The sequence below is a fragment of the Stegodyphus dumicola genome, chromosome 3 (genome assembly GCF_044657685.1).
Source record: "Stegodyphus dumicola isolate Sdum_Otavi_A_Nest chromosome 3, ASM4465768v1".
NCBI classification, from domain to species: Eukaryota; Metazoa; Arthropoda; class Arachnida; order Araneae; family Eresidae; genus Stegodyphus; species Stegodyphus dumicola.
The window spans coordinates 117,740,875-117,760,824 of NC_140770.1; the positions used below are offsets into that span (position 1 = coordinate 117,740,875).

General features: G+C 32.3%; 1 protein-coding gene and 1 pseudogene across 1 annotated transcript in view; both read left to right on the forward strand.

Annotated features, from left to right (window-relative positions):
• The window catches only part of LOC118194875 (A.superbus venom factor 1-like), a 325,092-nt gene that overhangs the window by 178,609 nt on the left and 126,533 nt on the right, over positions 1–19,950 (forward strand). Inside the window, exons 22-23 of the mRNA XM_085813226.1 lie at positions 13,336–13,437; positions 17,408–17,596. Coding sequence (XP_085669352.1) covers positions 13,336–13,437; positions 17,408–17,596 — 291 coding nt within the window. The remainder of the gene's footprint in view (positions 1–13,335; positions 13,438–17,407; positions 17,597–19,950) is intronic.
• LOC146998072 (uncharacterized) lies at positions 5,244–7,125 on the forward strand (annotated as a pseudogene).

Here is a 19,950-nt window from a genome sequence, read left to right on the forward strand (position 1 = left end):
CATGAGAGATTCAGGGGCTAATCCAGAGCTTAAGGCTTCAGCGTATGATTTGTTTGTGATGACTCGATCTGTGAAGGGTTTCGGTTGAGAAAAAGTTTTTGTCTTAGGAAATCTTTCACATCCTCTGTAGTTTGCTGTGTGTCCTTCCATAAGGCAATTCGCACACTTTGGAGGAGTAGTTTTATCTTTTTTGCATGTGAAAGATTCATGCTCCTCACCGCAGCGAACACAGCGCGGGGCGTGATGACAATTACTTTGAGAGTGGTGGAATCCTTGACAGCGAAAACACTGTAAGGGCCCAGCTCTTCCTTTATAACTTTCGACTTTGATTTTCATTCCAAGCACAAAATGTTCATGGAAGATGGCATTGCTCTTTTCCTCTCTTTTTAAAGTCACAAGGAACAGTGGTAAATTTATTATTTCTCCGTCACGGCGACGCTTCATTTGGTTGACTCTGATAACACTATATCCTTTTTCTCTGAGTTCTTCCTCTATATCTTCCGATTTCATATAAGATGGGAGGCTTCTGATGACTGCTTTTACATATCTGGTCTCTGGCAGCTCGTAACAATGATAAAACACACCTGTATATTTGAGTATTTTAATGATTTGGCGGTAGATGGTAGGATTGTGAGCATGTATTTTAATTCCTCCGCTAATAAGTTGTCCGTAGTAATCTCTGTTAGTGGAGAGGTTATATCCGATTAATAAGGCTTTGAGTTGCATGAAATTTTTCCTTTGGTCTTTAATTATTATCGGCGGTGTTCTTTTAAAAGGTGCTACATCCAGATTGGCTGCGTCTTGAGCTGGAGTTTCGTTAGGGACCGTTTCCATATTTTCGGAAGTTTCATTTGCAGTCGTCTCCGGAGGCGGTATTCTCGACGAATCAGAATTATCCGAGGAGTTGGTTTTCCGGACGAGCTTTCTTAGACGCATGGTGGTGTCTCCTCTGGGTCCTGTATCAGAATCGCTGCTATCCTCGTCTAGGGCTTTATATTTTTTGGAGCCTTCCTCATCAGAACGGGCTGGGCTGTTGGCTCTTCGAGCGTTAGGTTTGATCTGACCAAGAGTCGGAAATTCATCATCAAATATTTTAGCAGCAGGGATATTAGGCTTCGGTGCAGCGGCGGTTCTTTTCTGGGTGATCTCATTTTCTATGAAAAGTTTTAGTCTTTGAAAAAATAGGAGATCCCTGGCATCTTGTTCACTAAGAGGACCATCTGCTTCCTCTATGCACTGCAGATTCGTAATTTCAGCGCTAATGAAATCAATCATACGTTCCATGATGAAACGATGAGCAAAACAGTCAGGTGAAATCAGAGTTTTGACGCTGAACCTCTAATGAAGTAATACACAATAGTGTTTTTATAAATTTATAGTCCTTGTCAAACAAAACAATTCAAAACTTGGCTAAAAATCCCAATCTAACTCAACCAAAAGCCTACATTACATTCAAAATTCTCAAGCTTCATATTATAACCATACATTACATTCAGAATTCTAAATCTAACTCATTTGGAAACTGTCCGTCATTTTATCTTTATATTTCCAAATGTGATATTTTATAGTGGTGGCCAAAGTGAAAGGAGACATAGTCAAACCGAAAAGCTACGCGACACATTTGCATAATCTTAAAGGAGTCATTATTTGCATTAAACCAAAGAAATTTTAGAAATTGTCTATCACCTTCAGCAATTCCTATCGTCAAAAAGGCTTTTTCAACGTCTCCACAAAACGCTATCTTATGAAAATTTAATATAATGTCAAGTATATTTGGATTTAGATTAGGTCCCGATTCAAGGCAGTCATTTAAGGAATTCGTGTCCTCTGTCCTTGAGCTAGCATCGTACACAATTTTTACCTTAGTAGTTTCACTAGGTCGTATCACTGCTCGGTGCGGCATAAAATATCCCAGATTTATATCATTATTCGGACATTCTTCCACAATTCCTTCTAATATCTGGTTCTCAATTACATTTTTATATTCCTGAAAAATCTCCGAAGTTTTACTTAGTTTATTGTGAAGGTTTGCGAATCGTTTCTTAGCTACCTTAAAATTATTTCCTAGATTATTCGGACTGTATTTCCAGATTAAATTTGCCTCATATCTTCCGTTTTTAAAGTGCAAATTTTTTTTCAAACTGGTCTATTATTTCGCAGTCAATATCGGAATAATCATCAGAATCATTTATTCCCATGTGCTCTAATTCCCCAAAACCTCTTAAATCTTTCAACACAACAATATTTGTTATTACCGCTAAATTTTCAGAACAATTTTTATTTGTTTTATTTTTCTCGATTCCTGCAGCAACCCAACCAAACACGGAACTAACTGCGTACAATCCTTCAGATATTTTAATTCTTTCTGAATAAACTACATTCCAGAATTCATCCCTGCCAATTACTATCTCAACATCTATGTTATTTTTTTTTGAGCAGTCGGCGGTCTGCAACCCCAGACGCTCCATGAAGTCTGCAATTTGTTTACTAGGCACACTGATGGGCACTGAGGAAATAACATCAGAGATCAAGCATTCAATTTTTATTTTATTATTTTGTTTCCAATTCTGAATTTTGATTTCAGCGACCGGATAGGAATGATTCATTGCCTTCGTCGCACCAAATGAATAAACACAGGGTTCGTACAGTCCTTAAAAGTCCTTAATTTTTTCAAAAATGATTTTTGGTCCTTAAAAGTCCTTAATTTTTTTTCAAAAATGATTGTTGGTCCTTAAGAGTTCTTAATTTTGGCCAAAATGAATAAACGGTCATTAATTTTGCTCATATGACATTTTCTTATCATTTCTAATGATTGCCATTTTCAGTGTGAATTGCGATTTCTCATGAATATGGAATTAAAATTACACGGCTCTTAACCAATCTGTTGGCGGATTTGCGTTGCAAACGATTAAAAAAAAAAAAAAAAAAAAAAAACAGCTACCCGAACGAAAGTATCGGTGTCTGATTGGCTATTCACCCAATCTTTCGAAACAGGTGTTATCCATAAATTTAGGCAGATTGTGACGAAAGCGTGAAGCCGGAAGTTTTTTAAGAGGCGAAAGTGATGATGAAGGTGCTCGAGAAAAAAAAAAGGGGGGGGATTCTGAAAATATTTGCCAAAATTAGAGCAGTCCCAACCTGGAAAGGAATATAGGAAAGAGATGCCTGGAAGTGCATTTTCAATAAACTGTGGCCTCATCAAGCTGACTATAAAGACTGGATATTGATGGATGACAATCCTTATAAAGCTAAATGTGATCTTTGTCTGAAACAAATTGAAATTTCTAGAATGGAAGAGTCGGCGCTGAAAATTCACATGAAAATTAAGTTTCGTTTTATCATTTCAATTTGTTTTTACACGGTTTTGCTTAGCTTAATTTCTGTGTTTGTTTCAATTAAGCCATAAATTAATTTTTATCACCTTCTACGGAGTTTATTCTCTTTTGCACATACTACATGTATGGGATATCGGGATTATGAGTTTATTTCTGCAGATGGTCTGTTACCGATTTCGCGGGAAATCTGTTGGCTCCATTTCGATTTTATTTCGCCAAGGGCAAATTCGGTAACGCTAGCCGAAAAAAAGTGAAGTTCGGAAATACGTTTTGAAGCTTCAATAGACAATTAAGTATTTGGTTTAATCCTATGCTGTTAATAGTAATGCATTATTTTTGCTAATGGCGATACAATTATTAGTTGAAAACAACTAATTAAAAAATTTTTAATATTTTTAAAGCTGAAAACAACTAATTGAAACTAATTTTCCTGAATTAACTAGGGGTAGAAGTTTAACTGAAAATATACATTCCGTATTTTATATATATATATATATATATTATACAGTACAAAGTCCGAGGTTTGGACTCGTCGGGACTTCGGCGATCCCAGATTTGAGATTTTTCCGGATATTAGATCATTTTAAATCTACTAAGATGGCACGTAGAAATTATAAAATTGAAAATATGAAATCGTGATTTATGAAATAATGAAGCATTTATGATTTAAAGGGTATCAAAATTTAAAAAAGAAAAGAGCTTAATATTTATATGTTTATTTTATTAAACATTTCTTTCAATGTGAGTTGTTTGATTTGTTTTCTCTGCTAATACTTTAGACTAATACTGTAGACATATAATTTCTTGTTCAGTTATTAAGTTCCATTCTTCAAGTCCTGTAATTGCTGTGTCGAGAATTCCGAATAACTTGTCAAAAATTTTTTCTCGTTCAGTAATCTCTCTGGTACTTTCTTCACTATCGGTAGCTGTATTTTCTGGATTTAGAACCATACTACAGATTTCGCCCTCCATTAATTGATTGATGATTGGGGCATTGTCATCGCAATGAAAAACTTCTGTTTAACTTCCCTAAATTCTGCCGCCTGGTGCGGCCATGCGAGCTCTGGTGCAGGTTCTGGCTTTATGTAAATAACAAATCAGTTATTCTTAATTCAAATAGCACTAAATATAATCGTCTGTCCTGTGAGTATCATCAACAAAATCTATTTTTAGCATAAGGAAAGAAATTTCTGTTAAATCTCCCCTTGTCAGCATTTTAGCGTATTAAACTTAAATCTGTAATCGGATAATACTCTTATTATTTGGCGTCGCTGCATTTGTCATCACTCAAGTTGTCATCCGTTGATAAACACGCGGTGATGACAGCAAAATACAATAAATAATGATTCGCGATTTCGGCATCAAGGATATAAAATATTAGTTGGTGTAAAATTAACAAATGTTTCGGTTTGAGATTATGCCAAGCAGATACGCAGCTATGGAGTCAAGTTACTAATCACACAAATTTATGCTAAAATAATTATTTCTTCAATAATGAGATATTTTATTTAGCGCCAAACTGAGATTAAGAATCAGGATTTCCGGCATGTTTTTTTATGATGAGGAAAAGAATGTAATGCGCATGCGTAAAGCATACCCCTTCCCTTCAAAAAAAGCCCTAAAAAATTGGTTGGTGGTGGCTTTGAGGTCCGGATTTTAGATCATTCCAGATATTGGATGTGCGGATCTCAGACTTTGTACTGTATATATGTATATATATAGTAAAAAATGTATATTTTCAGTATACATTTCTTATTATATATATATATATATATATATATATACATACATTATATACATATACACTCATGTCCATAAATTAAGGATAATGCAAAATCAGCCAAAGGAAGAGTTAGAAGCAAAACAAATTTGACTTATTTGTAAAGCTTATTTATGCATCACGAAAATATGGTCAAAACTCAGTACCTTACTTCTACATTTATAGGGCATGCAACAAGTGAAATTATTTTATCCAAATATTATGAATGTGTTGAAAAACTAGACTTGCCATAACTCTTACAAATATTGATAGATGGTCCTGCAGTAAACTGGAAATTTTATGATTTATTGCTACAGGACTTGACAAAGGAATATAACATTCAATGTTTGACATTAGGGACATGCGGTTTACACATTCTTAGCAGTGCTTTCAAGCATGGGATGTCATCCACTGGCTGGGACATTCCATCATTCTTATCCTCCTTATATTAGATTTTTAAAGATTCTCCTGCAAGACGTGAAGATTTTTTAAGTGTATCTGGCTTAAAAAAGCTACATGTGAAGTTCTGCTTTTACCGATGGTTGCAAAATGTCCCAGCAGTTGAAAGAGCCATTGAAATATGGGATGACTTGCTACTGTACATTAGAAAAGTTGAAATGGGGAAGTTTAAAAAAAAATCGTCGAAATCCTTCTCAAATATTTTGGAGGCAACTAAAGATAAAACATTTCTTATAAAATTTATTTTTTTTCTCTCTCTTTCGAAAATATTATTGCCTTTCCTTGAATATTATCAAAGTGATAAACCACTTATTCCCTTTTTTGCTGAAGATATCTTAAAACTTGTAAATGATTGCCTTCAGCACTTTGAATATTCTAGTTTCAAAATTTTGAAACTAGAATATTCAAAAATAACTAAAGCAGAAAATCTTTATAAATTTAATTTTAATGATCCAAATTGTTATAATGATAAAAGTAAAGTTTATTTGGGATTTATTGCTGAGCAGTTAATGAATGATAAATGCCGCAAGAAGGACATTTCACAAGCTGAAAGTTTTGCATTGAAACAAGAAGGTCAACAATGTGTCTTAACAATGGTACAACACTTAATGTCTAAATGTCCAATAAATTATTTTCTTATTCGAAATGCATCTTGTATAGACCCGCGATTGATGGTTAAAAGTCCAGAAAAAGCCCAGAACAAAATGAAAATAGTTCTAACGGTATTAATGCGGAATAAACGTGTTTTACAAGATGATTGTGATGAAATTCAGCTGCAGTTTGGAGAGTTTCTAGACAAAGTAGTTAAGACAAATTTACATGAATTTTCTACTTTTGATCCTCAAAATCTTTCTCTTGACACATTTCTCTCTTCTTATTTTCATGATTTTCACTATTCAAAAGTATGGAAAATAGTGGAAATGATTCTTATCTTGTCACATGGACAGGCCTCTGTGGAAAGGGGCTTCTCTGTAAATAAAGCAATTGAAATTGAAAATTTAAGTGACTCATCATACATTTTTCAATGCACAGTATTTAATTGCATAAAATTTTCTGGAGGTATTCTTAATATCGAAATTAATAAAGAAATGAGATCAGCAGCAGCTTCTGCAAGGTCTAAATATATGCAGTATTTAGAAGAATAAAAATCTTTAACTAAATCTGAAAATTTAAAGAGGAAAAGAAATATTATTGAGGAAGAAATTGATTATATGAAGCAGAAGAAAAAATTTCTTCAAAGGGACATTAAAGATATTAATGAAGAAGTAGATGCTTTAGCAGATGAAGCCGAGACCAGCAGGAACATTGATTTGTTTATCAAAGCAAATGAACTTAGAAGAATAGTTAAAGAAAAGGAAATAGACATAAATAAATTAGATGTTAAAATAGCTGAAAAGATTTCAGATTTAAAAAAAGCACAAATGTTTTGTATCTTTTATTGTACAGTTTATTATTCTAGTATCTTTCAAAAAACCAAGGAAATAAATTGTATGTTTACAAATCAGTTATTTTAATCTGCAAAATATTCTTACATTGTGATTATAATAGTAGTTGACTGTGTTTAAATAAATATCAAATAAGTTAAATAATAATCATTAAATCTCTAAAATAGTGACTGTTATTAGTGTAAAATACACTTATACATGTTTTTCAAGAAATTATGTTCCTAATTTAATGTTATCTACTTCATAATTTGTAGGGAGTTAGTTTAATTTTCAAAATTGTTTTATGGTAAGTATTAAATTGAATTTAATAATAGTGCATAATACACACTTCTGTTAGTTTCTTAAAGTGAAATTACAAGCATGAAGTCAGTTGTATGGATAATTGCTTTATTCTACTCTTTTTTTGTTTGCTGATAGGTCCTTAATTTTTTCTTTGATGGTCCTTAAAAGTCCTTAATTTTCATGTAAGGAAATATGTAGGAACCCTGTAAACAGAAAGTCTTTCATAACGGATTGGAGTAAGTTTTAAATGGTCGGCCAATTTTTTCATTATAAAGGATCTGTGACTGCCTCAATCAAGAATTAATTTGGTTAATTTTGATTTATACTTAGAACAAGCATAAACTGTACAAGTTTGTAATAATATTTCCCTGGCATTAGTCATTATTATTATCACCTTGAAGAACAGAAGCAATCAATTTTAAGTTTTGAACTTTATTTCTTTCCTCAGAATTCAAAGTCAGAGATTCATTTTCATTTTTGGAATAACCTTTTTCCGATTTTTGTTTACAGGGGATTTATTAGTACAAATCGATTCATTGTGATACATACCACCACATTTATTACATTTAATTTTATTTCTACACTTTTTTTATGTATGAAATTTTTTAAAACAAGAATAGCAGCGGTTTCCGGATCTTAGTTTCTTTAATTTATCAGAAACATTCACTTCGCATTTAAATGACTCGTGCAAATTATCAAAAAAGATGCATTTTCGGTTAACTGCAGTATGAAATGTAGCCGTGGGTGTATTTTTTACATATTTTCTAGTTTCGTATTTTGATTGATCGACTCGCGGAGGCACAGGATTTTTCCTTTCATTTAATACTAGATTTGAAACTTCCCTGCATTCTATTTCCGTTTTAATAAATTGTGTTAATTCCGAAACTTCAGCTTTATCTCTCGATCCTCTTTTCTGATTAAATTCCAAAACTAAATCGTCCATAATTAATTTTAATAATATTGGAATTAGTAAATGTCCATATGAGCCAGAAGTTACTTCTAAAGTTTCCAAATTACGAATCGAAACTTCTATTTCGTCATATAATTTATGTAAAGCCTTTACGTTATCAGAATTTTTAACGGCTTCTAAATTGAGAATTTTATTCATGAATGAATAAAATGATCAGGTCTTTTCGACCATATCTGTCCTTTAGTGATGCTTTACAACTATCATAATTACTTTCTGTTAACTCAAAGCCTGACACAACATTCGAAGCTTGTCCCGTTAAGAATGTTTTTAAGTATGCAATTTTTTGTATTTTTGAAAGCGTTTCGTTTTTATCTATCGAATTTTCAAAACTATTCCGTAATTCATTCCATTGTTTGGGGTCTCCCCAAAATTTATCAATTATTAATTTTGGTAATTTCAGCGTACTACTCCCACTAAAACTGGAACTTACATGCAAAATTGCATTACCACTAGACTGGTTTAAATCAAAACTTCCTCGCTGCCGGTACTGTGGTAACAGCACCTAGAAACTGCTTAATTTGACTACAAGCAATTATACATTTGTCATTGTATTCTTCGCTTACACTATAATCTTCTTCAATTAAGTTAACATCAATTAACTCTTGTATTTCATCATCAAGCGTTCTCAAATTATTTTTCTTTTTGGTTAATAATTCAAACAATTCCCGTAATTCTTTAATCTAATTTTCCTCCCTCTCAATTTTGAATTTATCTTCAATCACTAACCTAGTAACAGATGATCTCAATGTGGAATGTTTACGTTTCAACCTATCTAACTTATCTTCCATTTTATTTAATTTAAATACACCCACGGCAGCATTAATAAATACTTACTAATTTACTACAAATAATCACTAAATAATTAATTTAAGATTCCCTACCTTTATTTGGAATTCCATTGCCCCTTGAATATGAAATATCCATTGTTAACTTCAAATCAAAACACTTAGATCGAACACCTAAAATCTTCACAAAGTCTTAGTTTACGCCGCATGCACCATGAGATAAATTGTGCATTTCCAAATCAGATGATGGTGGTTCAGTGAGTTTACTAATTTTAACACTTTTACATTTTTAACAATATTTTAATTCACTATGTACAGAGCTTATTCTTAGGCCGCCGCCTTCAACATGAACAAACTTTATTCTTTTTCAACTATGCGAGCAACAGAGCCCTCTAGCCTTTTTCTTCAAATTACGCAACACACAGTAAGTTGTAATGTTGATTGCTGTGCGTCATTCCATCTAGTCCACTAAATTTCTTAATAATCCCAAAACACAGTGTATCTGATTTTTTTTTTTTTTTTTTTTTTTGTAAGATAATGGTGTCTTTGCTTTCTTAGGCTTTACGGAGCCACCATGCTGCCATTCATTTCAGGTGTCTCATAACAAATCCATGTTTCATTGGTGACAATCCTTTTAAAAACATCATTTCCTTCTGTTCACATAATGCTACAAAAACTCAAAGACTGCTCCCATACGTATCTGTTTTTGAATGTCTGTTAATGTAAACACACTTTTTTTGTAGTGTAAACGCTAAGTTTTTTTTTTTTTTTTCTCTCTCTCTCTGTGTGTGTATTAAAGATCGTGAAATGTTTTGAAAATGCATTGACAATAAGAAATTATGAATTGCCTTTAGGAACAAACTTTTTTGTTGATGCAGCATACCAATTCTTCAGTGATCACCAAGAGGTGTCCACTAGGCTCCTTATTGTGGACATTTTTTTTTTCCCTTTGTTAAACATTCTAACACCCTTTCACACCATACCTTCACTCATCATGTTCTCTCAGTAACTGTCACTTATCTGGCAATAAATTTCACAAGGTCGAACATTTCTTGCATTCAAAAACTTGATAACGGCTCTTATTTCACAGCTTTCAGACTGATTGATTGTTATGGTTTTTCAAAATTAAATTATTAAATATTTTTAAAGCTGTCAGGGGAGTAAAACTTTAAATATCCAGAGTAGCTGGGACCACAACCTATCTGGACGTTAAAAAATTCAGAATCGTTGCATTATGCTTTTCTGTACACCATATTAACAGCAAAAACCAGGCTAAACATAACAAAATCAGCATTTACCTTGTATCTGCACTTTAAGAGTAAGTTTCTGCCATGCACATCATGTGTATGAACAGGAAGGAGGTAAAAGTTACGTAAGAATCTTGAATGTGTAGCAAAACCTTTATCAATGTGCATTGTTCTTTCATAAAATTGAAAATTGGCCACAAACAAGACATTACTGATTAGCAAAAAGGAGCCACACTGTTATGCAACTGAAAACTGCAACAACGATGCAGAGATTGTGTCACTCTTGGATATGACAGCATCTACTGTAAATGCAGAATATAAGCAATGATATTTGTCCTGAGCAAACAAATCCAGGAGATATTTGTTCAGGTTCTGAAAGACTGTATATTTGAAAGATTGTACTGTTTAAATGCTGAAAAATTGCACTATCTCTGAAGAATCATTAGCATGTGAGGTGCATGGCTATTACTAATTAGTTCTAAAGCAGAGACTAATTGTTGTCACAGGTTAATGCTGGGTCAAGTCATTACCTTCTGTCACATAATGCTGCAAAAACTCCAAAACTGCTCTCATGCATTTCTGTTTTTAAATGTGCATTTGTGTTTTCAGCACCCATCATGAACACAATTTTTTTGTAGTGCAAATGTTCAGTTGAAGTTTTATGTAATAAAGATTGTGAAATGTTTTGAAAATGTATTGACAAATCAGAAATCATGAATTACCTATTGGAACAAACTTTTTTGCCAATGCAGCGTGCCAATTTTTTTTTTATAAATGACGTGCATCTATTGCGCTCCTCATCGTGAACATTTTCCTTTCCTTTATTAAACATCTTAACCCACTTTTGCACCACACTTTCACTCATTTCATTCTGTCTGTAAGTTTTACTTATCTGCAATAAATTTTGCTAAATTTCACAGGTGAAAAATTTCTCTCATTCAAAAACTTGATAATGGCTTTTATTTCATAGCTGGTAGACCAATTGATTGTTTTTAACATGATGCCAGCAAACAATGACTTCAGATATAAACATAAACAAACGAAATGGCTGGGCTAATTCTCAAGTTGAACGATGTAACTATGCATGCACTACCTTCATGCTGTCAAATGCGTGCGAGATATGCGCAGATGTTTTATATATATTATTCTGGATCAGCTTAGTATTTGCTGCTATCTAAGGCATTTAATTAATACCTAAAAATTGAAAGTAAAAAAAAAAAAAAAAAAAAAAAAAAAAAAAAAAAAAAAAAAATTGTTGTCAAGAATGTAAGATTTTAAGTGCATCTTGCATCAAAAGCTGCATTGCATGGAATTTTTCGGGCATATATCCTGGTGACATCCATGGATCACAGCTACCACAGAGAGACTCCAGTTGGTTAAAATATATCAATACTAAACTCTGTATGATTGCAAAATGTCATATCACATCTTCTACTTGCATTCCAGTGATGCTTGTTCCAGGCAACTAAGAGATTTTGGAGAGGTATATAATCTGAACTGTTTCCAAATGTCAGTGCAGTTCAGGAGTAGAAGTGTGATGTTTTCAGAATGATTACTATTGGACCATTGAGTGCAAGTCTATGCTCGAACAAAGGCTGCAAACTATATCTCTATCCTGAAATATCATTTTGTCCTTTATGTGAACTTTCTGCATGAAGAGAGCCTTAACACCAAGTCTGTTTACTTGGGCAGCACCACTGTACACCGTACCATGTGTGTTCAGCAGACTAGTTAGCAGAACATGAAGCTGATGTCCCACATATCTCACTTGGATACTAATTTGCATGATCTTAATATCACTGAGAAAATTTAAGATTCTTTAAAATTTGTTGTCAAGAATGCTACACATCCTTATTGTGAAATTGATAACCTGATTGATGTAGTTGTGCACAAAAATCACCGTTAATGTCATCCACCTATACATCGACAGTAAGTCCCATCAGATCCAAGCTGTGATTAAGGGACATTGTAGTTTAATCACGCACTAAGTTGAATAAATTCTGATTTTGTGATATTTTGTCTGGGGCATTTATGTCTTAGTTGTAATAGAATTGAGGATTCCCCCCCCTTGATCATATATAATTTTTATAATTACATGACTAAAAAATGAAGTATTTTAATTTTTGTAAAATAAAGTATAAATGATCTTGTAAGTTTCTAACCAGTTATTATGATTTTGATCTTAACTTTAACTTTTTCCTTCTGTATTCCTCAACAGAATGCAAATTAGCTTGTTGTACATTTAAGCTGAGGGCTTTTGGGTTGAGAGAGAGAGAGAGAGTTTCTGACACTTGCATAGCATTTTTAGAATTCTGCCAGATGTAGCTAATTGTAATTTTACCAGCTTTGCATATTTCTTGCAGCCGATTGATTTAAACTTACTTGCCAGTAAAGTTAGGTTCAGCCAGATTAGCTTAAGTTATTATCTCTGTATATCTTATAACATTTAAATTTTATTGAATTGTTATCATTGAATATACCTTTCCACAGGTAGCGGTTTCTTGTAGCACAAAGTCGTGCCCCTTATGTTCAAAATTTTGTTAATAAAAAGGTTGTTTAAAACTCTTCCAGGTCATAGTCATAATGTTTCAGATATAGCATCTGATAAAGTTTTAGGCCTAAAGTTCCAGTTCAGACCAAGTAAAATCTTATAATCTTTTCAACAAACAGCAATAAAATGATTTTTTGTTTGTCTAAATGCAAACCTATTTCTGTTTAAACTGAAATGAAACTTTGGAAATTGATATTTATAATTAATATTTAAGACAGTGAAAGAACCTTATACTTTTTAGATATTAATAAATTATATTGAGCACAGAAATTATCCTTTACATCCTGTAATAGTATGGGGAAAACAATCTGACGTGTAACAGCAAAAACTGATTGAAGCTAAGTGTTTATACATATCCTCATAGAAAGAATACTAAACTTAAAATATCATGCAATATTGGATGTCTTAATATTGAAGATTTAACCTGATGTAAAACTTGTTGATTTTTTACAAAATATGAGCATTTTAATTATTAAATATAATTTTTTTTTTCTCCAATTAGATTCAATAGATGAGAGTCAAAATCTGCAAGTCACAGCAATAAAATTACATGTACCTCAAGATTTTGTACCAGGAACAGAAAGCTGTGTAATTACAGCCTTGGGTAATTATTAATTGGTTGAAATCTTCTTATATAATTCAATTGTTTTGCGTTGCTTTAATTACATGTGGGAATCATTTAAAAAATGATGCATGCTAACTTTTGCTAAGCATATTTTATGAATTATTTCTCTGTATTCTGTGTGCTTTTTGCATGTGCTCCTTCATTAGTTGTTCTGAGTCTGAAACTTTCACGTTAAGAGATTTGGGTAGTGTTGAAAGAATGTATCAAGGCATTTAAAGTTCATCTCATCTCTCTCCTTCATTAAATTGAAGATAGTGTCAGAATTCTTCACTAAAAATCTTCAGCATATTTTTACAGTTTTTATAATTGATTATCTAAAAATAGGTATATGAAAGAAAGTTAATAAAAAGTAAATGTTTGGTATTTTATGTCATGTGGCTATTATATCAAAAAACAGTAAACTTGTCAGATTACTGCATGGCTTTTAGAACTTCCATTAGCTGTCAAAGGCAACAAGTAATTAAATGGATAATGCTTAGTGATGCTTGTAATTCGTCTCAAGCTCTCTTGCTGAAGGAACAGACTACTTGAAATTTACTGTGTCCCCCTCTCCATGTTTAGCATAAATATGTGCAGTCTCTTCTAGAAAGTTTTCCATAGAGGTAGTCTTGCCATTCAATAGCTGTTTGGCATGAAAAATTAGCTAATCTCTATAGAGAAACTAAATTCCCTTTCCTTAAGTTTATACTTTTGTAATCATGCAATAAAAGTTTTCTGTTTTCAGATCTAAAATTATTATAGCACTTTATTTGCCATTGGAAGTGACTGGTCATGCAAGCCATTGTAGCCTCAAATATTTTAAAGTGAAAAATTAAATTAATTTAAAGGATTTATTCTATTGAAATTTTAAAACACTGAAAAGAATTGTAATGTATAATCACCATTTATTTGAACTTATTGGGGCAGATCCATTTCAGATAATATCTTTTCTGATTGACCCATGGGAATTATTTTTGACATTTAAAGGTAGAATAAAATTTACTGTTTTATTATGAAACATGAAGAAATGAAGTACATCTCAGTTCCTTCAACAGCACACTGGGAGCATGATCATGGCACAAATAGAATAATAAACACAGATCAATGAGCAATGGAGAACATATTTATTCTCTTTGCATGTATGGCTTGTGCTGCAGATTGTTAACAGTATGGTACAGTGTATGGGATTCAGAATCCAACCGAGGTGGATCAGTGAACAATGATCCAGTTCTTAACCCTAGAAATGTGTTGATCAGTCAACGTTTATTGCAGAATGCAAGCAGTGTATGGTGACAAATGTGTGTCAAATTACAATAACTGACTAGTAATGAATATTTTGGAAAAAACACAAATAAACAAAACTTCTGACAAGCAGAAATGCATATTGGTGCAGCATACAAAGCCATTCCCAAAACTGATGCATAATAGTATGGGAGAATCTGTCAGAGTTAAACATTGACAGGAGAATTTAATCAATTTGGGACAGTTCAAACAGTTGTCACAAAGGAATTGAAGTATCAAAATATTTTTCATGATAAATTGCACAGATAAGTCCCTATGAGTGTGCTTTCTTAAGAGTTTCACTATAAGCAAAAGTGCATGCATTACAATTTGAACCCTTGCCTTCTTATAAAACAGAAGTTGCCTTTCTGTTCTAGATAGTGGACAGGTAATGAAAGATGAAGTCTCCCTATTTTTCCTTCATTCTCCATCCATTTTGGCTCATAACTCCCCTCTTCCCCAAAATTTAAGACCTTCCATCAGTAAGTGCTTCATTTCTTAACCACGAAGGACATTTGTTAGCAGATTTTAAACATCATTGCTAATCTTTTCTAGAACACACTGGACAAGCTTGTAAATAAGCTGTTTTTTTTTTTTTTTTTTTTTTTTTTTTTAATACACAAATCAGTTTGATGTGATTGTGCTGCATCAGAATTTTCATCTATCTATTGTGAATATTGTACAGGATGCAAAGAATGGCCGAAAGGTTCTTCTTTACCTTGAATGCTTTCACTCTAATGCAGTTTTCATGTTCATGTTTATCAAACTGTTCCACCAAAAAACAAATACTTTTTCATTAATGGTATCCATCATCTCCCAAGTGGGATGCATATCTGAATGCCTGTGGTAATTTTTAATTAACTCTCATGTATTTCTTCTACCTTAAGTATTGCTGTATTTAATTCTGCCACACCTGCTGACATGACCTTTCATTTATCTTTTAAGAAAGCTACTAAAACAAATTTCATTTAAGGATATCTCTTATATGCAACCATAATTTTTAAATAATTGAGCTACTTATATCTAATGAACGAAGTCAGAAAAATATGTGAAGGAAATTAATAATTTTGTTACATGAATTAAATGTAATTACAGCATGAATATTTATTAAAATATAGATATAAGTAGCATTAACTTACATCAATGTAACTGTTTAGTAGCATTAGTTTAAAAACTTATAATGTCTGATAAATAACCACTTGCTTTCAGTTTCAGAAAGCCTGCCCCAAAATATTGTGAACATTAGTTGTTAACCATTGACAAACTTCTTCTACAATTCTTATAATTTATTAGCCTCTTTGCACTTCTTTGAAATCTTAAGTATTTTTTTTAATTCAAAAGTTTTGTAGGTTAGCAATTGGTTTTACTGCTTCAGTGTCATTTTTACTTCCACATATGAAGTAAGTGTTGTAATCACAAAAAATTTCAGGTTTCAGAATTCGGAAATTTCAGTTTTGACCCCCCCCCCGTGATGTTTGTATGCATGAACAGAATAAAGGGCTCTTTGTTTCAAAACGGATTGTAAAATGGATTCAGAAATTTTTTTGTAATGTGTGTGCATACCTACATACATCTTGCATAACTTAAAAACTAATTGAAATTTTACATAGAGACTGCTATAACATCTAGTGTAGTGCACTTCCTATTTTTCATTGCCATCGGCAGTAACAGAATTGGCTTTTATTTTTGTAATCGTTCATTGTAGACATATACTTCCAGTTACACAAGTGCTTTAAGATGATGAAAATATTAATGTTTTGGCAATTTGTAGAGACATTAGGTTATTTTGAAAGCAGGAGAGATGAAAAAAGAGCAGTGCCCTTGCCGAGACTCAAACCACGGACCTGTCAAATACACACCGAGCGTGCTGACCCCTACACCACGAAGGCATGCTAAAAAGGTGGGAGAAATACCTTATAAATTTTAAATTAAAAAAAAAATAATTTGGACAAATAACAAAATCTTACTTTTACTGTAGTCTCCTGGTTCCTATATTTATGTCTGGAAAAATTTAATAATGGTTATGAAAAAAAAATAAGAATATAAGAAGTTTGACTCCCGTGCAAGAAATTTGATCAGGATATTTAATTTCAAAATTTGCAGTTTTTGATATTATTTTCAACTCGCCTTAAGGGATTGGTTAATTAAGTTAAAATAATTTGAGGAAATAAGTTTAAATGAAATGTAGCAAAAAATGTGTATAATTTAATAGGCATACAAGGAAGTCATGTGATATACACATCAGATCTTTTTTTCACTATTTTGGTCAAACTGGGATCTTATTGAAGCTGAGCTAGATCGTATGTATTTGCAAAGAGAGGAATTTAAATCTTTCAGGTTTTAAAAGTAATATTTTTACATGAAAAGCAAAATTTCTTTTCTTATTTAATTAATAAAGCACTTTTCTCTGTTTTTATTTTGTGTTTGATAATTGTGCCGTTTTGTTACATTTAGTGAATGTTAAGTTCAAGAAGCATAGATTCGAGCAAAATTTTGAGTCAATAAGTAAGAATCAATCTGAGTTTCTTTTTTAAAAAAAGGTGTCTGGCACAAGAGTGTTTATAACTGTAAAAACATTTTCTTCATTAATACTCTGATTTTGGAAAAGGACATTAAATATCATGCTATTTTTGCTTCTATTCTCTAATTTCTATTTTAAGTAAAGATTAGTAATAATTTTATATTTCAGGGGATCAGTTAGGACCTGCCGTTGATACAACTATTAATAATCCTGACAAATTGCTGACAAAACCTCGTGGCTGTGGGGAGCAAAATATGATGTTCTTGGCTCCAACTTTATACACAATGAGGTATTTAAAAGTTAAAGGCAAAATTACTCCAGAAGTTGAAGAAAAAGGTTATGGTTATATACGTCAGGGTATGTCAGAAAAATTTATTTACTTTCATCTTAGCTTACATTGATTATTAATGAATTCTTTAATTTAAAATTTTAAAATATTTTTAAAGTACCATTAATTTATGTAAATTTTTTGTCTGTCTGTATAATGCTTATAAAGAAAAAGCAAAATTTAATAATTGATTTTAGATTGTAATGCAAAAAATATGAGTATCAGAGACTTTAGGCATTTTAATGCGCCTGAAACTCAATGCAATTTTATGCAGTGATCATTACCTCTACTCTGTGTTTCCCTTTCTCTTTTTTTTTTTTTTTCTTTTAGAGGGAATTTTTGGAAGCATTATCCAAATTTTAAAAAAAGTTTGTGAGAGGAAGAAAATTTTGTCATCATACTTGACTTTAACACTTGAAAACTAATATAAAACTGGCTCACTTACTTTGAAACATACAAACAATTAAAAAAAAATCTTATTAAGAATACTGCATATATGTGTGTGGTGTTGCTGGCCGTGATCGTATAAAAGTAATTATACTAAGAGTATCAAATGCGAATTAATTCCGCGTAAATCGTTAATCTAAAAATTTAGTGGTTAGTACATTGCATGATTATTAATAATAAGAATCAAATGACTTACCCAATAAGGCATGCATGAATCAGTATCTCTCTTTTAAATATACATTTATTAAATCACAAAAACACACATTTCTTGATTAACCTATATAAATCACAAAATACACTTTTCTTGATTAGCCTATATTCGATATGTTATAAGAAAAAAACACATTCATGAATGCCCTGCGGCATGTGCTACTCGTTAGTCCGACGGGACTGTCACAGCGTTCATTTTTACGGTATATTGCAATTCCTTGCTGCATCACAGGCACATTACTTATCAGCATCTTGCAAGAAGCTTAATTAATATGCAGTGCACTTACTCGTGATAGAAGAGATCAAATTTCTAGCAGATAGGCTTGAAATTGGCGCACATGGTCGTCACTTTCGAAACATCCAACTGTCAGGATTATACACGTTGAGTCACAGCACAGGAACAATTTTTACCTCGCAGCCTAATCAGTAAAGTTTACCTGATTTCTTATATTCTTCGTACAAGAACATATTTTCTCCTCCATCATTGAAAATGGACTTTAGATCGAGTACCGTGGACGATGGCGAGAGCTGTATCTGTGTATGTGTGGCCCGAAGGCCCACACACTCATTAACACGACGACAGGCAGAAAGAGAAAGACAAAACCAGTCCTTCCAGTTTTTATCCACTGCAATGCACGTGGCAGGGCGCGATAACAATTTAAGAATCGATACAGCCACCGTGTTCACTGTGAGAATTCTGTGTTCTCACATTCCCTCCGGCCGAAGAAAAAAAAATTTGTCCGATCACTGGACAAATGAAATGCCTCTCTGCTGGATACACTTGAACTTTCGTCAGCATCACATACACATTTCACACCAATATTTATATCACTTGCAAAGGCACTGCAATTTATCATTTCGTTAGCACTATATAAACATTTCACATTACATGCACACAGTTGAGCCCTCGTATGCACTATACACACATAATTCACATTAATTTTTCACATTGCTTGGGAAAAAAAAACACAGCACTTTAAACACTTTGTGATACACATTTTTTTTACATTCTTAAATTAGTATTATTCTTTTACGTACTCATGCATATCTACTCTTACCTAAAATATCACCACAGATGGGATTCCATAAAAGAAATTTTGACATATATATTTTATAACTCACATGTGATAAACTCAATTTATCAATTACTAATGATATTGCATTATCAATTTGATGTTACTCCTCTTAACCATTGTTTACCTTTGTTTACATTATCTCATTCTTTACATTTTAGAATCACATTCACTATTTTATTACTTAGCTACTTTTATCATTTGATCATATTCATTTCACATATACATTTCATACACCAATGTATCATGACATTGTTACAAGCTACATTTGTATTAGATCCACTACTAAACTACATACCTTCAATTTGATTCAGCAGTAAGACAAGGAGATTAGCACCACACTCTTTGTTTTTTAATCTGCTACCTAGTAATCAATGAGACCCTGATAATACAATTCAATTCTTCTGATATATGGACCAGCCAACTCTACCAAAATCGTGCAATTAGCGCTTTATTACACTAAATTGACCCATACCACACATGATCATCATTCATTATCTAGCTTGTACACCTGCTACATTCTTATCATAATCACTTCTTTAAACTTTTTTTTTCTTTCTTTCTTTCTTTTTTTTTTTTTTTTTTGATTTGCTGATCTACAATTTACAATTGTGTTACACTCCTAATCCTCATTTTGTGTTGAATCTATTCTT